Source organism: Myxocyprinus asiaticus, chromosome 45 (genome assembly GCF_019703515.2).
Source record: "Myxocyprinus asiaticus isolate MX2 ecotype Aquarium Trade chromosome 45, UBuf_Myxa_2, whole genome shotgun sequence".
Lineage (NCBI taxonomy): Eukaryota > Metazoa > Chordata > Actinopteri > Cypriniformes > Catostomidae > Myxocyprinus > Myxocyprinus asiaticus.
The window spans coordinates 20,121,279-20,144,399 of record NC_059388.1 but is presented as its reverse complement, the minus strand read 5'-3'; the positions used below and the strand labels follow the sequence as shown (position 1 = coordinate 20,144,399).

Sequence of the window (23,121 nt, the reverse complement as noted above, 5' to 3'; positions counted from 1 at the left end):
TAGAAACTAGGGATGTGAGGAAAAGGAATGATCCGTGTTCAATACAAGTTAAGTTCAATCGACAACATTTGTAGCATAATGTTGACTGCCACAAAAAAAAAAATGTAGACTTTCCCTGTTTTTGTTTTTTAAAGAAAAATTTTGGTTACAGTAAAGTACTTACATTGGAAGTGATTGGAGCCAGTCAATAAACATCAAAATGCACCGTTTCAAAAGTGTAGCTACAATACGAAACATATGTTAACATGAATTGTTTTTTTTTTTTTTTGTGATAAAATTGTATACTAACCTTATCTGTGTGAAATAATAACACTTCATCATCATGACGACACAACGCTGTTAAATACTAATTTAATTTTCCTTGATCTTTTGACATAAGAGGTCATCGCACTATAAAAACTTACTGTAAGTTTCATAACTCAAAAGTTCCTTACTGCAAAAAGAGCATTTTTTTTAAATCAAGCTGCCAAAACGACTCATTCTCTACTTCCTCCACATTGTGATGTCACACCGTGGTAGACATTTGAATCTGACCACCTCCACAACAACACATCAATGCCTACTTTACCTTTAATCACTTCTGTAGCCCTGCCCAGTAGTGGTGAGCAGTGAGATGGCAAGGAGAGAGCAGGTCAGCCAAGAGCAGACTCCCAATTATAACAGTGGGCGTGTACTGTCAAGTCTTAAAGAAGAAACGGCAACAAAACCGAGTGTCTCTGACAGTGGGTTAGAATGAAGGTGGAAAGTTATCATGTTTTACAAATATATGACTGTTTTCTTGTATAAAAAATAATATTAATATTATATTACTAATATTATAAGTGAACCTCAAGGAACATATTAAAACAATAAGCATGTCATAACCTCTATAAAAAAAAAAAATAAAAAAAAAAAAACAGTAGCCAAAGACATCCGTCGGAATGTGTGCGGCTGTAGTGTTTGTGCTTAAAAAGGGGGCGGTGCTTAAAACCATGCAAACTGTACAACAGCTAAAGCGCAGTATGCTGTCAGCTAGTTCATTAAAGCCCAGCTGCCAAAAATATCAAAACTAAAAAATATATAAAGATTTAGATAAACAAGTTGACCTTACTTATCGACTATTTGGTTGTTGGACGACTAGTCAATAAATCGTTCTACTATCATTACCAAACCCATACTGTTGTTCCTGTGGCTGAATCCAAGGAATAAGATGCAGGTAACAGGATATTGTTTGCCTGATAATATCCTTCTGGGTTTTTGTGGATTTTTCCCCATGCTATTTCTTCTCAGCTGGGGTGCATCTCTCTGTCTGGTGTGAATTAGACCTTATCTGCAGGTTCCCTTAATGCAGCTCCACAAACTGAGCTCTAAATTGTTTTTCACTTTGAAAACAGGTGGCCTGAGCCAGTGAGCTCAGTCCAAAAGGGTTACAGTGTACCCAGTGACTGTTCAAGAATGAAGATTGAAAGCACTCTTATCAGAGCCAGGGGGCGATTAGCATACCAATCATTACAGCAGGCACGGTATAACGCTACGAAGACCAGCAGCCACACACGCACACAAATACACACACTTGGATGTGAACTGGACATATGCTCAAACATACAAACTGAAGGAATGAATGAATATATACTCCCACACAAGCACAAATATACAATCTCTAAAACACATGCTTTTCCGTGACTGTAGTATTAAGGCAAGGTCCCTCTGCCCACCTTGTATCCCAGAAAAGCAGTACAGCAGTGAATGGCATCACTCGGCTCATTAATAAACATGCTACTAAAATACAATTGGCACAGCTCGCAGAACACCTGCAGAAGTGAAGGCATGCATGGATATTCCATTTGGTGAAAACAAAAATGGCATAAATTCATTTAACCATAACACCATAACATTTCTTAGGTAAAAGGGTAAAAAAGCAATGAAAATGAATGGTGACTGAGGCTAACATTCTGCCTAATATCTTCTTTTGTGTTCCACAGAAAAGTCACACAAGTTTGGAACAACACATGGGTGAATAAATGAGGACATCATTTTCATTTTAAAATGAAGAGAAATCCAACACCTTCTGCCCCTTTTTCATTTTCTGATTGGGTGGCTGCAAATGTGTAACAGAGTTATAAAACCAGCTGGCCATGGCACCGTAAATGCCTCTACCAAGACAAATGCTGTATGGGCTAAGGCCAGGATTACTAGATGATCTCAAATAAAATGACAATTCATCAGAAACAATGGTTGCACTGGACCAGTGTTTCCCCTATATGCATTTTGCAGCAGTGCTGCACCACTGCTGAATTATGAGCGCAGCTCTTGGGATTTCACATGTTTCATTTAATATTCTTGACGCAACTTAATGTTTGCCAGCCCCAGTCAGCTGTGTGCTTTCTACACTGCGAAAGGGACCCCACCACACACACAAATACACGCACTTAGTGACGTCACCGCATAACACGTCAAACTTGCTTCATTTCAAGTGGCCGCGAGCTCATTTCTTAAATGTAGGACGGCAAGGGATCGCAACGTTTCACTGACCAATCAGTTGGGGCTTTCCTCGTGAATATAAATGAGCCTTCCCCTGTCATCTCTATGTTTTGTAGCACATTTTGCATGCTTAAAAAGTGGAATGAAACAGCGCTACACATAGCACCACATAAGCAGAACAGGTACTGTAATTTGCGGACTGGTCTCAACCAAACAACAGACTATTTTAAATGCAGTTGTGCACCAGTGAGATGCATGTCGGGGATTGCGAAACCCTTTTGAATGTGATACAAAATTGTCTGTTGTAAAATTCTTATGTCTCGGTGATGAAACTAGTTTAAAATAAACAGCCCCTACATTCTAAACGGCACTGACAAAAAAACAAAAAAAAAAAACAGGAGAAAACATAAATTAGAAGGCTTTTCAATTCTCAGATCACAATGCTTACAAAACGTTACCATGGACTTACTGCAGTAACACTAACTGTACTAAATTACATATGGTAGTTGTGGCAGAAAAACTTTATTAGACTGCTGTTTTTTCATTACAAAAATGCCATAGTTCTTTATATACAGTTGTGCTCAAAAGTTTGCATACCCTTGGAGAATTGGTAATATATGTACCATTTTTAAAGAAAACACGAGCAGGCAAAACACATTTCTTTTAGTTCTTATAGGATTCATATTCAACTGCAGGTTATAACAGAATGGCACAATCATAAAATAAAACATGGCACCAAAGAAAAAAATGGAATGACCCTGTTCAAAAGTCTGCATACCCTTAGTTCTTAATACTGTGTATTGCCCCCTTTAGCATCAATGACAGTGTGCAGTCTTTGGTAATAGTTGTCTATGAGGCCCCAAATTCTTGCAGCCCATTCATCTTGGCAAAATGCCTCCAGGTCATGCAAAGTCTTTGGTCGTCTTGCATAAACCGCATGTTTGAGATCTCCCCAGAGTGGCTCGATGATATTAAGGTCAGGAGACTGTGATGGCCACTCCAGAACCTTCACCTTTTTCTGCTTTAACCACTGGAGGGTCAACTTGGCCTCGTGCTTAGGGTCATTGTCGTGCTGGAAAGTCCAAGAGCGTCCCATGCGCAGCTTTCATGCAGAAGAATGCAAATTGTCTGCCAGTATTTTCTGATAACATGCTGCATTCATCTTGCCATCAATTTTCACAAGATTCCCTGTGCCTTTAGAGCTCACACACCCCCAAACCATAAGTGAGCCACCACCATGCTTCACAGTGGGGATGGTATTCTTTTCACTATAGGCCTTGTTGACCCCTCTCCAAACATAGCGCTTATGGTTGTGACCATAAAGCTCTATTTTGGTCTCGTCACTCCAAATTACAACGTGCCAGAAGCTGTGAGGTGTGTCAAGGTGTTGTCGAGCATATTGTAACCGGGCTTTTTTTGTGGCACTGGTGCAATAAAGGCTTCTTTCTGGCAACTTGACCATGCAGCTAATTTTTGTTCAAGTATCGTCGTATCGTGCTCCTTGAAACAACCACACCGTCTTTTTCCAGAGCAGCCTGTATTTCTCCTGAGGTTACCTGTGGGTTTTTCTTTGTATCCCGAACAATTCTTCTGGCAGTTGTGTCTGAAATCTTTCTTGGTCTACCTGACCTTGGCTTGGTATCAAGAGATCCCCGAATTTTCCACTTCTTAATAAGTGACTGAACAGTACTGACTGGCATTTTCAAGGCTTTGGATATCTTTTTATATCCTTTTCCATCTTTATAAAGTTCCATTGCCTTGTTACGCAGGTCTTTTGACAGATCTTTTCTGCTCCCCACAGCTCAGTATCTAGCCTGCTCAGTGCATCCACATGGGAGCTAACAAACTCATTGACTATTTATACACAGACACTAATTGCAATTTAAATAGCCACAGGTGTGGGAAATTAACCTTTAATTGCCATTTAAACCGGTGTGTGTCACCTTGTGTGTCTGTAACAAGGCCAAACATTCAAGGGTATGTAAACTTTTGATCAGGGCCATTTGAGTGATTTCTGTTATCATTATGATTTAAAAAGGAGCCAAACAACTATGTGATAATAAATGGCTTCATATGATCACTATCCTTAAATAAAAGACAGTTTTTTTGCATGATCAGTCATATTTTCAAAATCAATGCCAAAATTTCACAATTTCTGCCTGGGTATGCAAACTTTTGAGCACAACTCTACACTGCAAGGCCTAATGCCCAAATCTGATATTTAGACACATCCATTTATTTTTTTGTCCCATTTATTTATTTGAGGTGGTTTACACATTAAAATCCAGCCAAAAAAATAAAAAAAATGTGGATACTAAGGAAGAACTATGGTGCATTTTCAAAGTTATGGACCAAGCTATCAGTTTTCCATCTGTGTAAAATCTGTACTCTCGTAATTCTCTCTGATTGTAGGAAAATGTAAGTTGTTTTGTTTGCCTTCAGAAATTCCAAGAGATGACTGTAGTTCAATGCACATAATATGTAATATTATTTGCATGGGTGCTACCAAAGCAGGTGCTGGTGCCACATTTTCAAATTGGCCCTTTGAGGGTGCAAATAAACCATGATGTGGCCCAGGCTGAAATTGAGTTTGACACCCCTGTTTTAATCTGTTCTTTGACCAACACGCGTTAATACAGGTCTGGCGTTACGGGCTTGTGGACATGCGTGCAACAGCACAGCTGCTGAAAAAAATCCTATGGGAAACACTGCAGTGGACCCTTGGTGAAAGAAAGAGATAAACCAAACTTTTTTTTTTTCTTTGAGGAGAGATTTCTAAAATGAATTGCAATATTTTATTTTTAAAGAACATAATATTGAACAAGCTTTTCAATAAGAATATCACATTATTACATGAATTTCATGAATGTTTTGTCTGTGGTCAAATATTTTATATTATGACCGGCAAATATTTCTATTTTTAAAACTAAACATTTCAACTCAAATCAGTATTCCATGGCCATTTATTTTGTAAGGGACCCACTTTATATTAGGTGTCTTAAACAACTAAGTACTTAAGAATTTGACACTATATACTTACTATGTACATACATGTTGTTGCATTGCTCTTAAAGTATCTGCATTTAATTACATCTGTATTTACACTGTTAACCTTACCCCTAATCCTAAACCCAACCCTACTCTAACTCTTACCCTAAACCATAACCCTACCCCTAAACCTACCCGTACCTCAACCACTGTAGAAGCAAATGTGAATCTTGTGAGAATTTTGCAGAACAACATGTAGTTACAAAATAAGTGCATTGTATTGCATGTATTTTAATGTTAGTACATAATAGTTAAAGATACCTAATATAAAGTGAGACCCTTGTAAGTAGCCATGTAATAAGCAGGACAATATACAGTCAGTCGGTCTTTATTGCAAAATTGGTTTATTTTGCAATAATAACCAGCTACTGTATATTTATAGGCCTAGGTATATATTATCAGTGTTGGGTAAGTTACTCTAAAAAGTAATTAATTACTAACTACTATTTACATCTACAGTGTTATTAGATTACTGTACTAAATACTCTGTCTGAAAAGTAATTGCATTACTTAATACTAATTACTTTCTAAAACCCTTATCAACCTCGACCAGATTAAAAATACAAGGACAGACATGAAACTGTTCTTTTCATTCTTTCAAATAAATCATTTAAAATCAAATAAATTATTCATGAACTGACCAAAGAATTTAAGGGGCTGCGTTAAATTAGAAAACTTATATTTTAACATTAGACGTTATATTTAGAATTGTTCTATATTCTATACAGTATTTAGTGCAATTACATCAGAAGTAACTGTAATTAAATTACTGAAAAATAAGAGTAATCCCGTACTTTACTTTTTCAATGAAAAAGTAATTTAATTACAGCATTACACCCAACTCTGTATATTATAAATATACATATATATATATATACACACACACACACACACACACACACACACACACACACACTCACTGAGCACTTTATTAGGAACACTATGGTCCTAATAAAGTGCCTGACGTGGTTTTCTACTGCTGAAGCCCATCCGCCTCAAGGTTCGACGTGTGGTGCATTCTGATATGATATTCTGCTCACTACAATTGTACAGAGTGGTTATCCGAGTTACCGTAGCCTTTCTTTCAGCTCGAACCAGTCTGGCCATTCTCCATTGGCCTCTCTCACTCATCAACAAGCCATTTATGTCCGCAGAACTGCCGCTCACTGAATGTTTTTGTTTATGGCACCATTCTGAGTAAACTCTAGAGACTCTTCGTGAAAATCCCAGGAGATCAGCAGTTACAGAAATACTCAAACCAGCCTGTCTGGCACCAACAATCATACCAAGGTTGAAATCACTGAGATCGCATTTTTTCCCCATTCTTATGGTTTATGTGAACATTAACTGTAGCTCCTGACCAGTATCTGCTGATTTTATGCATTGCGCTGCTGCCACATGATTGGCTGATTAGATAAATGCATGAATACCTGTAAGCAGGTGTACAGGTGTCCCTAATAAAATGCTCAGTGAGTTATATATATATATATATAAAATCACCAGCACACCTGTTAAAACCAGTTGCATGGGACAATGGTAGATATACAGTTTAGTGGCCATTATAAAAAATATAATGTGGCAGTTGACCAATCAAAATCACTTACTCCAGAAAGTCATGTAATAATGTGATAATCATGTTGAAAAACTTTATTATCAATGTTGTAATTCATTATCCTTTACTTAAACATCACTGTTTCTTACTATAAAATGGCTGTTGACTTTTGAGAGTGCAGTATATTTAATGATATCACCAGACATAATGATTAGACTTGACTGGTTTAAACTTTGGTGGCCAGAAACCAATACCAGCTCTACATCACCTACAGTATGACTGCAGCGTCCATTATCTTTCAAAAATAAATTATTCTTCATATTTTCTCATTTAACCTACAGTAGATTACTCGCTGACTCATCATGAGCCAAATGACTAAGACTCTGAACACACACACAAAGCGATAGAGAGTTAAACCATGTGATAAACCATACAGGAGGCAAGATCTGTAGAGAAAACTATATATGACTGACACACAGGCGTCCGTGAAAGAACACAACAACAGTATAATGCACTAAGTGTCAAGGGAAATCATATATGATCCTCTCAACACAACACCTGCAGCTATAATGTAGCTTATAGTTTGCACCTGCTGTTTTAGCTACATTAATGAGAGATCCTTTCAAGGTAGTTGCCAAAATCAGTATCATCCAGACACAAGCGACTGGTTTGTGCATGGATGAAAGGCATACATTCTGGCTGAAATGCTTCTTTTTTTTTTTTTACACAAAGCCAACTGAGTATTTACTCATTTAGGTCAAGTGCTCTCCCCTGAGGCAGGACAACTTGCAGTATTTATGACAACTCCACCATTTCACGTCTTTTAAGTAATGCCAAATTGGCCAACTCACATTCACATCAGTCAAGGGAAACTATACAGAAATCATTGAATGGTTTACCACTACTCTCTTAGAAAACAGTTTCTAGCCATTGCACAATGGGCAAATTTATACAAATATCCTTAAAAGAATAATCCCATAGTCTCAAGAGCAACACAACATGGCATTCAAGACAAGGTTTAATTTAGTTTGCATAGGAGATGCACAGACTGATGGTTTAAACAAACACCTTGATCATGAGCTTCTCGTCCAGCAAACAAACAGCATTCCCAAAGCACAGCTCGCCTTCAGGTAAATAATCAACAGGGGAGAAAGACACTGAGCATAATTTCAAGTAGCCTACACTGGGCAGACCACCAAACTACGGTACTCACTCCTATTAAATATTAATGTGGATGGTGGAGGGTGGGTGATGAGCGATACTTCAGTGCGTCTTTTTTGCCCGAAGGTTTCATGCAAAAGCATTTTAAAACAAAGGCGCGCAGCTGATGACCATCTCTGGTCCATGCCGCTGTCCTCTCTCAGGTCCAATGACCCCTTTCTGCGTCTAAATATCCTGCGTAAATGTCAGCAGCCCACATCTATTACAGAAACAATCAGACAACAGCGCGCTCGCAAACAGAGACAAGGTGGAGGGTTGCAAAAGGTAGAATGAAGGCTTAAAATAAGCGACAGTACCTTTGTTCACTCTCCGCAATATCTGGCATCGGCATTTAAAAGAGACGGCTATCATACTAGCTCAGTGCGCGTTGCCGATGTGCTCGTCCGATAAAAGCGATGCATGCACATGGGCATCCAGATTCCTCGCACATAGTACAGGCACAGTGTCCCGCCGGAGAAAGACAGACTCAGTAAGCGGTGCAGACCTCGAATCATGCACTTCTTTCCAGCACGCAATCCAATGCTGGGATCCGTGGTTTGCAGTGGCAAATCATATTTTTCCCCCCATAAAAAAATCCTGTGGTTGTGCAAGGTGCGCGCAGCAGAAGAACACACGCAGGGCTGCTGAAGTCTCTCTCATCTGAGAGTCAGTCTGGTCTGAAGGAGCTTTTAAAGTTGCATGCTTATTACTATATTCAGTAGTAGCCAGATAACTTATTCCAGCCAAGGGACAAATTACTCTTTTAGATATTACATTGTTATGTCTTATTTAGACTAGCCTATATTATACTTGATCAATTATACTTAATATATATATTTATATATCAATGTAATGATTATAATAAATGTATGCATTTATTTATAGTAAAAAATACAATATATTTATTTATATTATTACCATAATTGCTTTTTGGCCGAGATGTACTGTGCCCTCCCCTCGCAACCATTACATAACCGATTGGGATAGAGACCTCTAAGGCTCGCTTTGATTCGTTTTTTTTTTTTTTTTTGGTCTGGGGACGACGAGTGGGTTCTTATAATATTATCTGGATTGCTCTTTTTATTAGGGATGCGATATTAATACAAGCGGGGAAATAAAATCTAATCATCTTATTCAGCCCCGCCCCTTTTCAGCGCTTCCGTGTTTTGTCTCTTAACTTCCGGACTGTATTTTATTTTATTTTATTTATTTATTTTTTTTGTGAGCACAGAAAGTAGTTTTCACCAAGAGCTAATGTTGTGAGTCTACACCACCCTTTACTAAGTGAAAATGCCATTTAGGTAAATTCGATCTGGCAGATCTCATTCAGAGAGCTATGACACACTGCTCTTTTTCACGATACAAGTGTTTAATTGTTATTATATGCGTAATTCTAATATATTTTTTAGGTTTTGATTTGTTAATAATTTGTTTTAAAATGTGAAGTTGACATGACATTCCAAACAGTGATAGCTTGTATTATTTCACATCCAAGTTCATGACATTAAAGGAAATTACATATGTAATTGTACTGAAAATTAATTTTTCACCCCACTTTTTTTTTTAAAAGGCTTAAATGTGATTAAAATTGTTGTAAATGGAATACAAAACGTACGCTTTCACATGGATAGGCTTTGTGTGTTTGTGTAAAAACAGTGGCACCTCTTCCCTTGCTTAACACTCAAATCTGCTCACCTTTACTATAACACGATGGATGAATGACATGAGAAGATGGTCAGAGGTGTCGTACAGAAATCTTTTTAATGACTTTGTGTTGCCTCGTGGAGTTTCATGAGCACAGATGGAGGATCTTGCAGATTTATGAATGAAGTACTCTTGTTTTAAAATCTACCCTCTCTGCTTCCGGTTTATGACATCCGCTGAGCACTAAAAATACTGATACCTTTTGGCAACTCTATAACCTGTAAATCCACTTCGCTAGCTAATTACACTTTGACATCAACACCATAGATATCTATATAGAAAACGCTAGACCGGAAGTTCAAAGGTGCATTCAGTAATTTTTTCCTCATTAAAAAAGTTGAACTCCTAAAGACATGAATTGTAATTTTGCAATATATGTATGAAATCATGACCACTCACATTAAAATGAAGACTCTAGTCATATCAGTAACCTTATAAAAGCTGTTTTATGCTACATGGAGAGGGTCCCCTCATGGGGGCTGCCATGTTAGAATCACACAACCAGTCGAATACTACTCGCTTAATCTCAGTAACCGTCCTGATATTTGACACTTTCACTCATTGATTTCAGTAATCATGGCTGACTGTGAATACTACATTTCTACAATGGCATCTGAAATGGAAAACTACTGATTTTAAATGATGCTGCATCCAAGCCGCTAGGTGTCAGTGTAAGTCCAAGATGACACAAAGACAAAAGTTACTGAGTGCACCTTTAAAGACAAAATTTTCCAGATTGCTGCGTGCTTGTTTCTCTTGCGCATAAGGTGAATAAGTGCGCAACTGAGAGTCTATCGATTTCCCTTTGGTGAGGGCTGAATAATTTCCTTGACGAAACTTAAATAACAAACTTCATGCATTTTATTTTGTCACTTCAAAAGAAATAAAAACACAGACACTCATTTTTCTGAACACGCAACAACCCAATCAAGCCACTGAAATTTTACGATTTATTGTTCTTCACTTTCACATAAATGTTAGAGACACATTCAAATGGACAAAAAAAATAGCAAATCCTGTTTGGCGGATTTGAACAGTTAACAAGCCAATTGCGTCTGTTTACTGACGTCAAAAATTTGCATATCACCTTTCATACCTGCTGGATTATGTAATGTGCGAAATTATGAATCAGCAATCAGCAATTTTATTTATTTATTTTTTTAAACACAGATAACATGCATTTAGGTCAGTCATCATGTATCTGCGTATTATTAGATATTCGCGGCCTCCATAATCCTGGCAACAAGGGGCAGTGGAATTAAAGGGGTCTATCTCTGTCTGTGAGTGCATGTGCGTGCGTGTATAAAATACTCCCGAATGAGTCTTTAACAAGAATGAAAGTATTAAGGTCATTGCAACTGTACTGTGTTCTCCCCGATAACATCTGAGCAGTGTATGTATCTGACATCACTGCAGTGGTTGAGCTCAGGGGTCTAATCTCTCTTTTAAAATATTTCTATTCCCTTCATTTGAATTTTGTACAGCATCCAGGTTGATGGTCCAGCAGAGTGGATCAATTTTGCTGAAGAAAGGGATGAAGTCTGCTACTGGGATTATGCATACTGATCAGATTACATACATACAGGGATTTGTCTGTCCACTTGGACCGATAATGCTTTGAACAGGGATCACCACATAAAGATGAGATATTTTGGTGTGCCATGCATGTGGTTCTCATTGGGAAGTGTCTACAAGAGTATTGCAAGGCCTGTTTGCATGTGGCTAAATTGATCTTTATAATGTTGTTTTGGAGTAGGAACCCTACACATCAGAGATTATTGCTCTACCACGCAGGGAAAGTGCATCAGTCCACAAGTACAAGAGAGGAGGGAAAAGAGATGTAATTTCTGTGCAACATTTATAGAGATGTCAGTGAACTGAAGCACTCTACCACTGTTTAAGACCCACAAATCAACCATAAATGACCCTCAGGTGGTCCAGCTGATTGGAGTCGATTCGACAGGCACAGGTGCACCTGTTCGCCTCTCAAGAATCTCCATGTCTGGCCCCTGGACGGGACGTGGAAGACCTAAGCAGTCTACCACCTGCGGTGGTGGACACGATCACTCAGGCTAGGGCCACCTCTACGAGGAGCCTGTATGCCTTTAAGTGGCGTCTGTTCGCTAAGTGGTGTTCTTCACGGTGGGAAGACCCCCAGAGATGTGCAGTCGGATCAGTGCTTTCCTTCCTGCAGGAGAGGTTGGAAGGGAGGCTGTCCCCTTCCACCTTGAAGGTGTACGTTGCTGCCATAGCAGCACACCACGACGCAGTCGACGGTAAGTCCTTAGGGAAGCACGACCTGATCATCAGTTTCCTAAGAGGCGCCAGGAGGCTGAATCCCTCCAGACCGTGCCTCGTTCCCTCATCGGACCTCTGTAGTTCTTCAGGGTCTAGAGAGAGCCCCCTTTGAGCCTTTGCAGTCAGCCGAGCTTAAGGCACTCTCCTTGAAGACTGCCCTCCTGACTGCGCTCACTTCCATCAAGAGGGTAGGTGACCTGCAAGGGTTCTCTGTCAGCGAAACGTGCCTGGAGTTCGGTCCAGGGTACTCTCACGTGATCCTGAGACCCTGACCGGGCTATGTGCCCAAGGTTCCCACCACCCCTTTAGGGACCAGGTGGTGAACCTGCAAGCGCTGCCCCAGGAGGAGGCAGACCCAGCCCTGTCGTCGCTGTGACCAGTGCACGCTTTGCGCATATATTTGGATCGCATGCAGAACTTTAGAATCTCTGAGCAGCTCTTTGTCTGCTCATTGACGCCATAACTATGGCATATGTCGCCTAGGGCATGCCGCCCCCGGTAGGGCTACCAGCCCATTCTACCAGGGGTGTAGCGGCTCCCTGGGCCCTGGCCAGCGGTGCCTCTCTAACAGACATTTGCAGAGCAGCAGGCTGGGCAACACCCAACACCTGTGCAAGGTTCTACAACCTCCGGGTGGAACCGGTTTCGTCCCAGGTAGTGGCACGCAACACAAGCGGATAAGCCCGGGATAGTTGGCCGGGTGTATCGCTTGCACATAGCGCCTTCCACCTCCCTTGGAGCTGAAGACGTGCACCATTAATTCCCAGTAGTGTTCACAAACTTTGTTCCCTGGTTGACTTCCTCCGAGCCCTGTGGCAGTCGAGTTTTCGGAGAGACTCGCTGCCGGCCCAGTACATGCGCTAACTAAGAGCCCTGTTCTGGGGTAGGTGCTCCGCATGTGGCGGTTCCCTGTAAGGCTAACCCCATGTGATATATATCTTCCGCTAGTTCGTTTCCCTGCTGGCAAACTGCGTCTTCCTTGGGCAGAACCCCTCTGCCCCAGTCTCCATATTTGTAGTAACTCCTCCCCCATTGGGCAGGATCTACCCTGAAGGCTCTCCACATGGTTGGAAAGACCATGTGACGTATTCTTCCACTTAAATATCCCCCCCTCTCTTTGGGCGAGGTGTGGTCTCCGCGGTGTCTTCCCCTTGGGGACACCCCCCGACTAGACCTGGCGGCCCAGTCGGATAATCCCCCTTCTTTTTTAGGGAGTGGAAAAAGAGAAGGGGAAAAGAGGCCACGACTGGGTTAAGCCTGTCTCTATCTTTGGGTAGTCGACTTGTCCCCAAAAAGGGCCGTTTGACACTCATAACTATGTTGGGGGAGGTTACGTGTCAACTTGGTGCGCTGGCTATGAGGCACACAGCAGTCTGCCCACCACACACCGCCAGTTCACGTAACACACTTCAGCCAGTTGTGGCGTTTCATATAGGGACCCCTAGTGTCACTACATCGACACAACGTCGAGTGAGTGACAGATAGGGAACGTCATGGTTACTTGTGTAACCTCAACCATAAATGACCCTCAGGTGGTCCAGCTGATTGGAGTCGATTCGACAGGCACAGGTGCACCTGTTCGCCTCTCAAGAATCCTCTCCACTGCCCGCTCTGGTACGCCCTGACCGAGGCTCCCCTCGGCGTAGACGCGCTGGCACACAGCTGGCCCCCTGGCATGCGCAAATATGCGTTTCCCCCAGTGAGCCTGCTTGCACAGACCCTGTGCAAGGTCAGGGAGGATGAGGAGCAGGTCGTCCTGGTAGCACCCTACTGGCCCGCCCAGACGTGGTGCGCAGACCTCACGCACCTCGCGACAGCTCCCCCCTGGCGAATTCCCCTGAGGAAGGACCTTCTTTCTCAGGGATGGGGCACCATCTGGCACCCACGCCCAGACCTCTGGAATCTCCATGTCTGGCCCCTGGACGGGACGTGGAAGACCTAAGCAGTCTACCACCTGCGGTGGTGGACACGATCACTCAGGCTAGGGCCACCTCTACGAGGAGCCTGTATGCCTTTAAGTGGCGTCTGTTCGCTAAGTGGTGTTCTTCACGGTGGGAAGACCCCCAGAGATGTGCAGTCGGATCAGTGCTTTCCTTCCTGCAGGAGAGGTTGGAAGGGAGGCTGTCCCCTTCCACCTTGAAGGTGTACGTTGCTGCCATAGCAGCACACCACGACGCAGTCGACGGTAAGTCCTTAGGGAAGCACGACCTGATCATCAGTTTCCTAAGAGGCGCCAGGAGGCTGAATCCCTCCAGACCGTGCCTCGTTCCCTCATCGGACCTCTGTAGTTCTTCAGGGTCTAGAGAGAGCCCCCTTTGAGCCTTTGCAGTCAGCCGAGCTTAAGGCACTCTCCTTGAAGACTGCCCTCCTGACTGCGCTCACTTCCATCAAGAGGGTAGGTGACCTGCAAGGGTTCTCTGTCAGCGAAACGTGCCTGGAGTTCGGTCCAGGGTACTCTCACGTGATCCTGAGACCCTGACCGGGCTATGTGCCCAAGGTTCCCACCACCCCTTTAGGGACCAGGTGGTGAACCTGCAAGCGCTGCCCCAGGAGGAGGCAGACCCAGCCCTGTCGTCGCTGTGACCAGTGCACGCTTTGCGCATATATTTGGATCGCATGCAGAACTTTAGAATCTCTGAGCAGCTCTTTGTCTGCTTTGGTGCACAGCGGAAAGGAAGCGCTGTCTCCAAGCAGAGGATCGCCCACTGGCTCATTGACGCCATAACTATGGCATATGTCGCCTAGGGCATGCCGCCCCCGGTAGGGCTACCAGCCCATTCTACCAGGGGTGTAGCGGCTCCCTGGGCCCTGGCCAGCGGTGCCTCTCTAACAGACATTTGCAGAGCAGCAGGCTGGGCAACACCCAACACCTGTGCAAGGTTCTACAACCTCCGGGTGGAACCGGTTTCGTCCCAGGTAGTGGCACGCAACACAAGCGGATAAGCCCGGGATAGTTGGCCGGGTGTATCGCTTGCACATAGCGCCTTCCACCTCCCTTGGAGCTGAAGACGTGCACCATTAATTCCCAGTAGTGTTCACAAACTTTGTTCCCTGGTTGACTTCCTCCGAGCCCTGTGGCAGTCGAGTTTTCGGAGAGACTCGCTGCCGGCCCAGTACATGCGCTAACTAAGAGCCCTGTTCTGGGGTAGGTGCTCCGCATGTGGCGGTTCCCTGTAAGGCTAACCCCATGTGATATATATCTTCCGCTAGTTCGTTTCCCTGCTGGCAAACTGCGTCTTCCTTGGGCAGAACCCCTCTGCCCCAGTCTCCATATTTGTAGTAACTCCTCCCCCATTGGGCAGGATCTACCCTGAAGGCTCTCCACATGGTTGGAAAGACCATGTGACGTATTCTTCCACTTAAATATCCCCCCTCTCTTTGGGCGAGGTGTGGTCTCCGCGGTGTCTTCCCCTTGGGGACACCCCCGACTAGACCTGGCGGCCCAGTCGGATAATCCCCCTTCTTTTTTAGGGAGTGGAAAAAGAGAAGGGGAAAAGAGGCCACGACTGGGTTAAGCCTGTCTCTATCTTTGGGTAGTCGACTTGTCCCCAAAAAGGGGCGTTCGACACTCATAACTATGTTGGGGGAGGTTACGTGTCAACTTGGTGCGCTGGCTATGAGTCTGCCCACCACACACCGCCAGTTCACGTAACACACTTCAGCCAGTTGTGGCGTTTCATATAGGGACCCCTAGTGTCACTACATCGACACAACGTCGAGTGAGTGACAGATAGGGAATGTCATGGTTACTTGTGTAACCTCCGTTCCCTGATGGAGGGAACGAGACGTTGTGTCCCTCCTGCCACAACGCTGAACTACCCGCTGAAATCGCCAGACCTTATATCGGCTCCTCAGCATAAAACCTGAATGAGTGGTTGCATACCAGCTCCTTTTATACCCGTATGTCCGGGGGAGTGGCATGCCAATACCACTCGCCAAATTTCATTGGCCTTTTATCAAAGACCAGAGGCGTCTCGGGCTCCCAAGATTGACCCCTAGTGTCACTACATCGACACAATGTCTTGTTCCCTCCATCAGGGAACGGAGGTTACACAAGTAACCATGACGTTTCTCTGGATTTACTATTAATAGTTAATAGTTTTATTCTATAAAGTACTGAAAACATTTCTCCCAAATTCCAAATAAACATATTGTCATTTAGAGCATTTATTTGCAGAAAATGACAACTGGTAAAAATAACAAAAAAGATGCAATGATTTCAGACCTCAAAAGTTCCGATCATCCACAAAATTTCACAATGGGTGCGAGACACTGTGGCTTGAAGGCCTCTCCAGGTCTCCATCTAACAATTAGACAGCCAGGGGGAGGATCAGTGATGATCTGGAGGCTGGAATCGAACAGATTCGTCTTTGTGAAGGATGCATGAATCAAGCCACGTACAAGGTTATCCTGGAAGAAAACTTGCTTCCATCTGCTCTGACAATGTTCCCCAACTCTGATGATTGGTTTTTCCAGCAGGACAATGCTCCATGCCACACAGCCAGGTCAATCAAGGTGTGGATGGAGGACCACCGGATCAAGACGCTGTCATGGCCAGCCCAATCTCCAGACATGAACCCCATTGAAAACCTCTGGAATGTGATCAAGAGGAAGATGGATGGCCACACGTCATCAAACAAAGCCGAGCTGCTTGAATTTTTGCGACAGGAGTGGTATAAAGTCACCCAGTGGTAATGTGAAAGACTGGTAGAGAGCATGCCAAGACGCATGAAAGCTGTGATTGAAAATCAGGGTTATTCCACCAAATATTGATTTCTGAACTCTTCCTAAGTTAAAACATTAGTATTGTGTTGTTTAAAAATGAATATGAACTTGTCTTCTTTGCATTATTCAAGGTCTGAAAACACAGCATCTTTTTTGTTATTTTGACCAGTTGTCATTTTCTGCAAATAAATGCTCTAAATGACAATATTTTTATTTGGAATTTGGGAGAAATGTTGTCAGTACTTTATAGAATAAAACAACATCAATTTTACTCAAACACATACCTATAAATGGTAAATCCAGAGAAACTGATAATTTTGCAGTGGTCTCTTAATTTGTTCCAGAGCTGTATATGGCTTCCAAACTAATAGACATGCACTAAAAGTTTTTAAATTTGCAGGTACATTGAGAGGTACATCTAATTTCCTGTCTACGCTCAGTGAGAAAAGAGCATATGATACAACATGACATATCATCATCATTCATGAGAGACACCACATGGTTATGAAACATATTTAAATCATGGACATCAAGTCTCTTGTTTGTCTCCTGGGAGGTGTAATCAATTCTCCTGAGATGTGCGTGGCTGAAATGGCAATCAAACCAGTAGGACACTTTTTGCTTTCTCATAGCATCTCCAAAGGCACCTGCCAAACTCCATGGGAAATAGCTCCGTAAGGGTAAGCATTCATGCATATGTGTGAATGCAAGTAATTAAGGGGTGTTCCATGTGCATGGGTGGATGTACTCTGTCACATCAACATGACATACTGGTGCAGAGGTCTGTTATTAAACAAATTGTAAGGCTGTAAACTTGCCGGGTTGGGGGTCCTGGCAAATCTCAGTCATCAGATGCTCAGAACGCTCATGGCAACTGCGGTCGGACAGATGGAAAATATGTTTCACAGCAATCTCAGACTCACTCAGACCTCGGTGTTCATTATAGAGTCTCTCTTTTTTTGCCATCACTAACAGTCCAGCAATGTGACATTTTGCACATTTTACACATCCACAATAACTCTTTATCTGTATTTGTATATATTGACATAGAGGGATGCTCATATTTTTAAGCAAATATGTATTGTTTGTAAATTTACTGCCAATAATCTGGGTGATGCACAAAGTAAGAATTTAAATGTACAATAAACCTGATTTTAATAAAAATGGCATGCAGAACAATTATAAAAGCATCAGCAACCTGCTGTTTACATTTATTTTTTAGATGAAGTATAGCATGTCACACTGCAGTCAATACATAAAATATCATATATTTTATAATATTATACAATATTATTAAACCATTATTATAAAAATGAAAATTCACTAGGTGATAGAAGCTTACAACATGTCCTCATGAATATTGGATGTCTTATGGTTGAGATTAACCAGACCATAAAAAGCATTTTTTTTCACAACAAAGCTAGAGAAGTTGCGAGAACGCATTCTGATGCCCTTTAGCCTATAAAAAACACTACAGACAATGATGGGAGCTGTCCACTAGCAATGGTGCTGAAATGGCGTGTATAGTCGCAGTGTGTTTTCTGCGACGTTAGTAGCCTCTAGTGACGAAAGTGGTGAAACGCACTATTGCTCGTGTCTGCATTAAGACAGGAAAGGGCTTAAATAAAATTAGTTCTGCAGTGGGAGCATTATTCAATTTCAAATCCTCATATAGCTTAATTAAATCATGGTATTAAAAATGCAAAGCTGTTCAATATATAATTGTGAATGAGTGTATGTATATAGGTGCTCAGTGGCTACTAGATTTTTCAGCTACACATTAATGCTGTGAACAGTTTTCCACCTCATCCCACAGGCACTTTATTGGACAGAGATCTGGGGCTGTGTAGGCCATTAGAGTAAACAGACATCACTATTATGTTCGTGGAAGCAGCTTGAAATGATGTGTACTTAGTGACAGGACACATTATCCTGCTGGAAGAGTCTATTTAAAAACGAGCAGTCTGCTGCTATAGGGATCCACACAGTCATCCACAAAGCATAGAAACACAGTGGATAGAAAAGATTATTCATTTGTATTGAGGGGCCTAATGTGTGTCAAAATATTTCCTTTTCTTGAAAAAACATTCTATCATTCGAAATTGAAATTCATTCGAACATTTGACGTATTTCCAATCTACCATAGTACAGTTTTGGTGGCAGAAACATTATTTTCCATGGTTTTCTTCTAATTAAGTTCTATATTAAGCTATAATAAAGCTACAATAAAGTGCGCACATTGACATCTCTTTCTCTCTCACTTGTTCTTGCGCTATGCTAGACGTAGAGAGAGCTATATATTGATCCAGTCTAATGGAAGCAAATTGAGAGGTCGGATTGAAGCCCTGGCCATTACATTTAAGTGAAGTGTGCATCACAATGTCATGCAAATGAGGGCTTTTCTGTTGCTGTTTTAAGCGTACCATCTCTAAATTAAAAATCTTTCCTTAAAATATTTTATTTACTCAAATTAACAGGTGCTCCAAGCAAGCTCTGGGGAACAGAATTAAACGGAGCTGTGCATTTGGTTAATTCCTTATTCTAAAACTTAGACTGAGAAAATTTACCTGTCCCTTTCTAACTTGATCTGTATTAAAGTGTTGATGAGGTGGAAACATCAGCAGTCAGTCACAAATAAGACTGTTATGTTAAATCTCTGCTCTTCTTAGCCTATAACAGGAGTTGGCAGCCATTGGCAATTTAGTGATGAGACTAAAGGAAAGGTATGTATTATATTTAGATATTTCTTTCAGAAATTTTGAAGTCCAAATGTTGAAGTGCCAAACACCTCTTGTCGCATTCTTTCCTTGTAGTCATGCAGCCTGTATTGTTTAATTATAAGTTGTACAGGAAGCCAAACACTTAAAAAGTGGGACAAAAAAACGGACCAAACTATCTGCACGACCCACTGTATAATGCAGAGCAGATCCGTTTACTCGTGATAGCAGGGTGCAAACATTGCAATCAGCCGGTAGCACAAATAATTGATTAACAAAAAACAACAGCGCAGTTATATTGGAGCTGACAGCGTAATACACTTTGGCATGCTTTTTGCTCTTAAAGGGATAGTTCACCCAAAAATGAAAATTCTCTCATCATTTACTCACCCTCACGCCATACTAGAAGAGTAGATGTGTAAGATTTTTAGAAGAATATCTCAGCTCTGCATGTCCTTACAATGCAAGTGAATGGTGACAAGAACTTTGAAGCTCAAAAATCACATAAAGGCAGCATAAAAGTAATTAATACGACTAGTGGTTATCTTAATAGTGGTTAAGATTGTCAGAATGGGAAAGTGAAAGTGGAGATTTATAGTAAAAAATAAAAAAAAGACTTGTTGATCTGTTTCTCACCCCCACCTATCATATAACGTAAGACATGGATTTAACCACTGGAGTCATATGGATTACTTTTATGCTGCCTGAATGTGCTTTTTGGAGCTTCAAATGTCTGGTCACCATTAATTTGCATTGTAATGTCCTACAGAGCTGAGCTATTCTTTTAAAATCTTCGTTTGCAGTCTGCAGAAGAAAGAAAGTCATACACATCTCGCATGGCATGAGGGTGAGTAAATGATGTGAATTATGCCTTTAAAACAATACTTTGTAAAAGTAAATGTTACTGCAGATTAGGGCTTGCATGGGTACTCATTTTGACTAGTCAACTAACAGACCAGAAAAGTAGCAGATTACTCAGTTAATCAGCAGGTCAATGTTTACCTTATGTAAATAACTTTTTCTGCTATTTGATCATTAATTGATAATTCCACCAATTATCGAATTATCGGTTCTTTCATACATGCTTTGTAAACGCAAAGTGCTTCACGTTATTTACACTAGCATAATTTCAATTCTAAGGAATTTTCCTCTTGCTATCACCATATGCAACAAGCACAACTGAAATCATGTGACTCACAACTACTCTGCACAGATCCAATGCGTTGACTAGTGGCAAATCTAACTGACTGAGTAGTTAACCACTCCGTGCTACCCCTACTGCAAATAAAGTGGAAATGAAATGGAGATTGTGCATGTACTGTAGAGTGGGTGGGGAGGTGATTTGGCATAGATTAACAAGAGCAAAAAAAGGCACATCAATTCAAAAAGCTTGCTGACCCCTGGCCTAGAAAGCCATGAGCAGTGGCATTCAAATGTGATGTTACATATGGCAAATAATATAAAAACATTATACAGTATATAGTACATCAATGTCAGATGGAAGAGCAAAATGTGTTTTAAAATGACCAATGCATTCATTCATTTACTCATAAATGCAGAAAATTAGACATTTCTGAGCTGAACCTCCAAACAATGTTTCTCCTCAAAACAGACCATGGGAAGATCCTCAAACACTCACTGCCATGACAAAGTTTAACCAGCTAAATGCTTATCAAGCTTCCCACACACTGCATGTCACAACTACTGCAAGACTGGAAAAGCTGGGATCCTGGCATCTCTCTCAGTGGGACATGATTGGACTTCCAGGGCATGTGGTGCCAGCCCCATGTTACCAGGGAAAGGATGGGGGCAATTTGCAAAATTGACTTTGCCTTGAGCAGAAATTCACCATCAGGGCAATTTGCTACTCAGGCCAGGTGCCAAGCAGACACAAAGATGAAGAGACCACTCATGCCATCTCCAATCAAGTGCAGTAACAGTTTACAGCATAAACAACCTTCGTCTAACTGAAAATATTTTGAAAGAGCAAAAACTACCCACAGACGCCCCTGTCAGACAGACCTGTCTTCAAGCCAAGGTGCAACTCAAGCGATTAATAGGTCTAGCCAAGCATCTTCATCCCACAGAATTGTCTTAAGTAGCTTTTTCCAGATGAAAGGAGCAGTGAGCAAAATAGAGATAGGGATTTAAAATAAGAGCACCGAGTGTCTTCACACAAGAGAACAAAATGAAACTGCTCCGCCTGGATTGCAGAGAAGAATCACTTGCATTGTTCCTGGCATATTGCACATCAAGTGTGATGAAACGCTGATGACAGTGATTTCGCAAACAACCACAGCCTTGTTTCCAATGGGAAAACGGAACAACCCTTCTGTCCCTTTGAAGTGAGGCCACATCAAAAAGGATCTCCAAAGACTGTTTGCTCAAGCACTCTCTCGCTCTCTCTGACAAAGGTCTGACACCCACACACTTCACCCAAAGGTAATAATTAAATATTTAATTAGAATTGATGAAGCATACATGTAAAGAAAATAACTCTTAAGACACTCCATGATTTACTATGGCATGTATGCGCTAAGAGAAACTTAAATATAAAAATAAAATGCAGGGTCTCACAAGGATAATAACCTTTAAAGCCTAATGTATCAAATATGATACAATTTATATACAGTGGCAAGTAGTAGTATGTGAACCCTTTGGAATTACCTGCATTTATGTTTATAAAACGGATAGTTCCGGTCCTTGATTATGATTGGTTGAATCTGTTTTAACTAATAACACACATACTATTGTAATGTTGTTGTATATATTAAATACAACATTCAAAGTGTAGGTTGAAAAAAGTATGTGAACCCCTAGGCTTATGACGTCAACAAAAGCTAATTAGAGTCAGGAGTTGGCAAACCTGCCATCCAGTTAATGAAATGAGATTGGAGGTGTGGGTTAGAACTACTCAGACTTATAAAAGCACTCAAACATTTTGAGTTTACTATTCACAAGAAGCAACATGGACCATACCTCGCAAAAGAGATCTCAGAAGACCTATGATCAAGAATCGTTGCATTGCTTAAAGTTGGAAAGGGTTACAAAGTTATCTTGAAGATCTTAGATATTCATCTGTCCACAGTTAGACAAACTGTCTATAAAATGGAGATGAATTAGTACTGTGGCTACTCACTAGAAGTGGCCATCCAGCCAAGATGACTCAAAAGGCACACCACAGAATGTTCAATGAGGAAAAAAAGAACCCTAGAGTGACAGCTAAGGACTTGAAGGAATCATTGGAACTGGTTAACATAACATTAAACAGGCATGGTGTCCATGGCAGGACACCATGAAAAAGCCGCTACTTTTCAACAAAGACATTGCTGTGCACCTGAATTTTTCCAAAGACCACCTTGACACTCTACAGCGCTACTGGGAAAATGTTTTGTGGACTGATGAAACTAAGGTTGA

The 23,121-nt window shown here is 41.5% G+C and overlaps 1 protein-coding gene across 7 annotated transcripts in view; it reads right to left on the bottom strand.

Annotated features, from left to right (window-relative positions):
- Positions 1–23,121, bottom strand: part of LOC127434957 (glutamate receptor-interacting protein 1-like) — a 388,121-nt gene that overhangs the window by 136,564 nt on the left and 228,436 nt on the right. Inside the window, exon 1 of one of the 7 annotated variants that reach the window (XM_051688015.1) lies at positions 8,578–8,686. The exons of the other annotated variants lie outside the window; for them this stretch is intronic. Coding sequence (XP_051543975.1) covers positions 8,578–8,632 — 55 coding nt within the window. The 5' untranslated portion in view covers positions 8,633–8,686. Of the gene's footprint in view, positions 1–8,577; positions 8,687–23,121 lie in introns of those variants that run through there. 7 annotated transcript variants of the gene reach the window in all.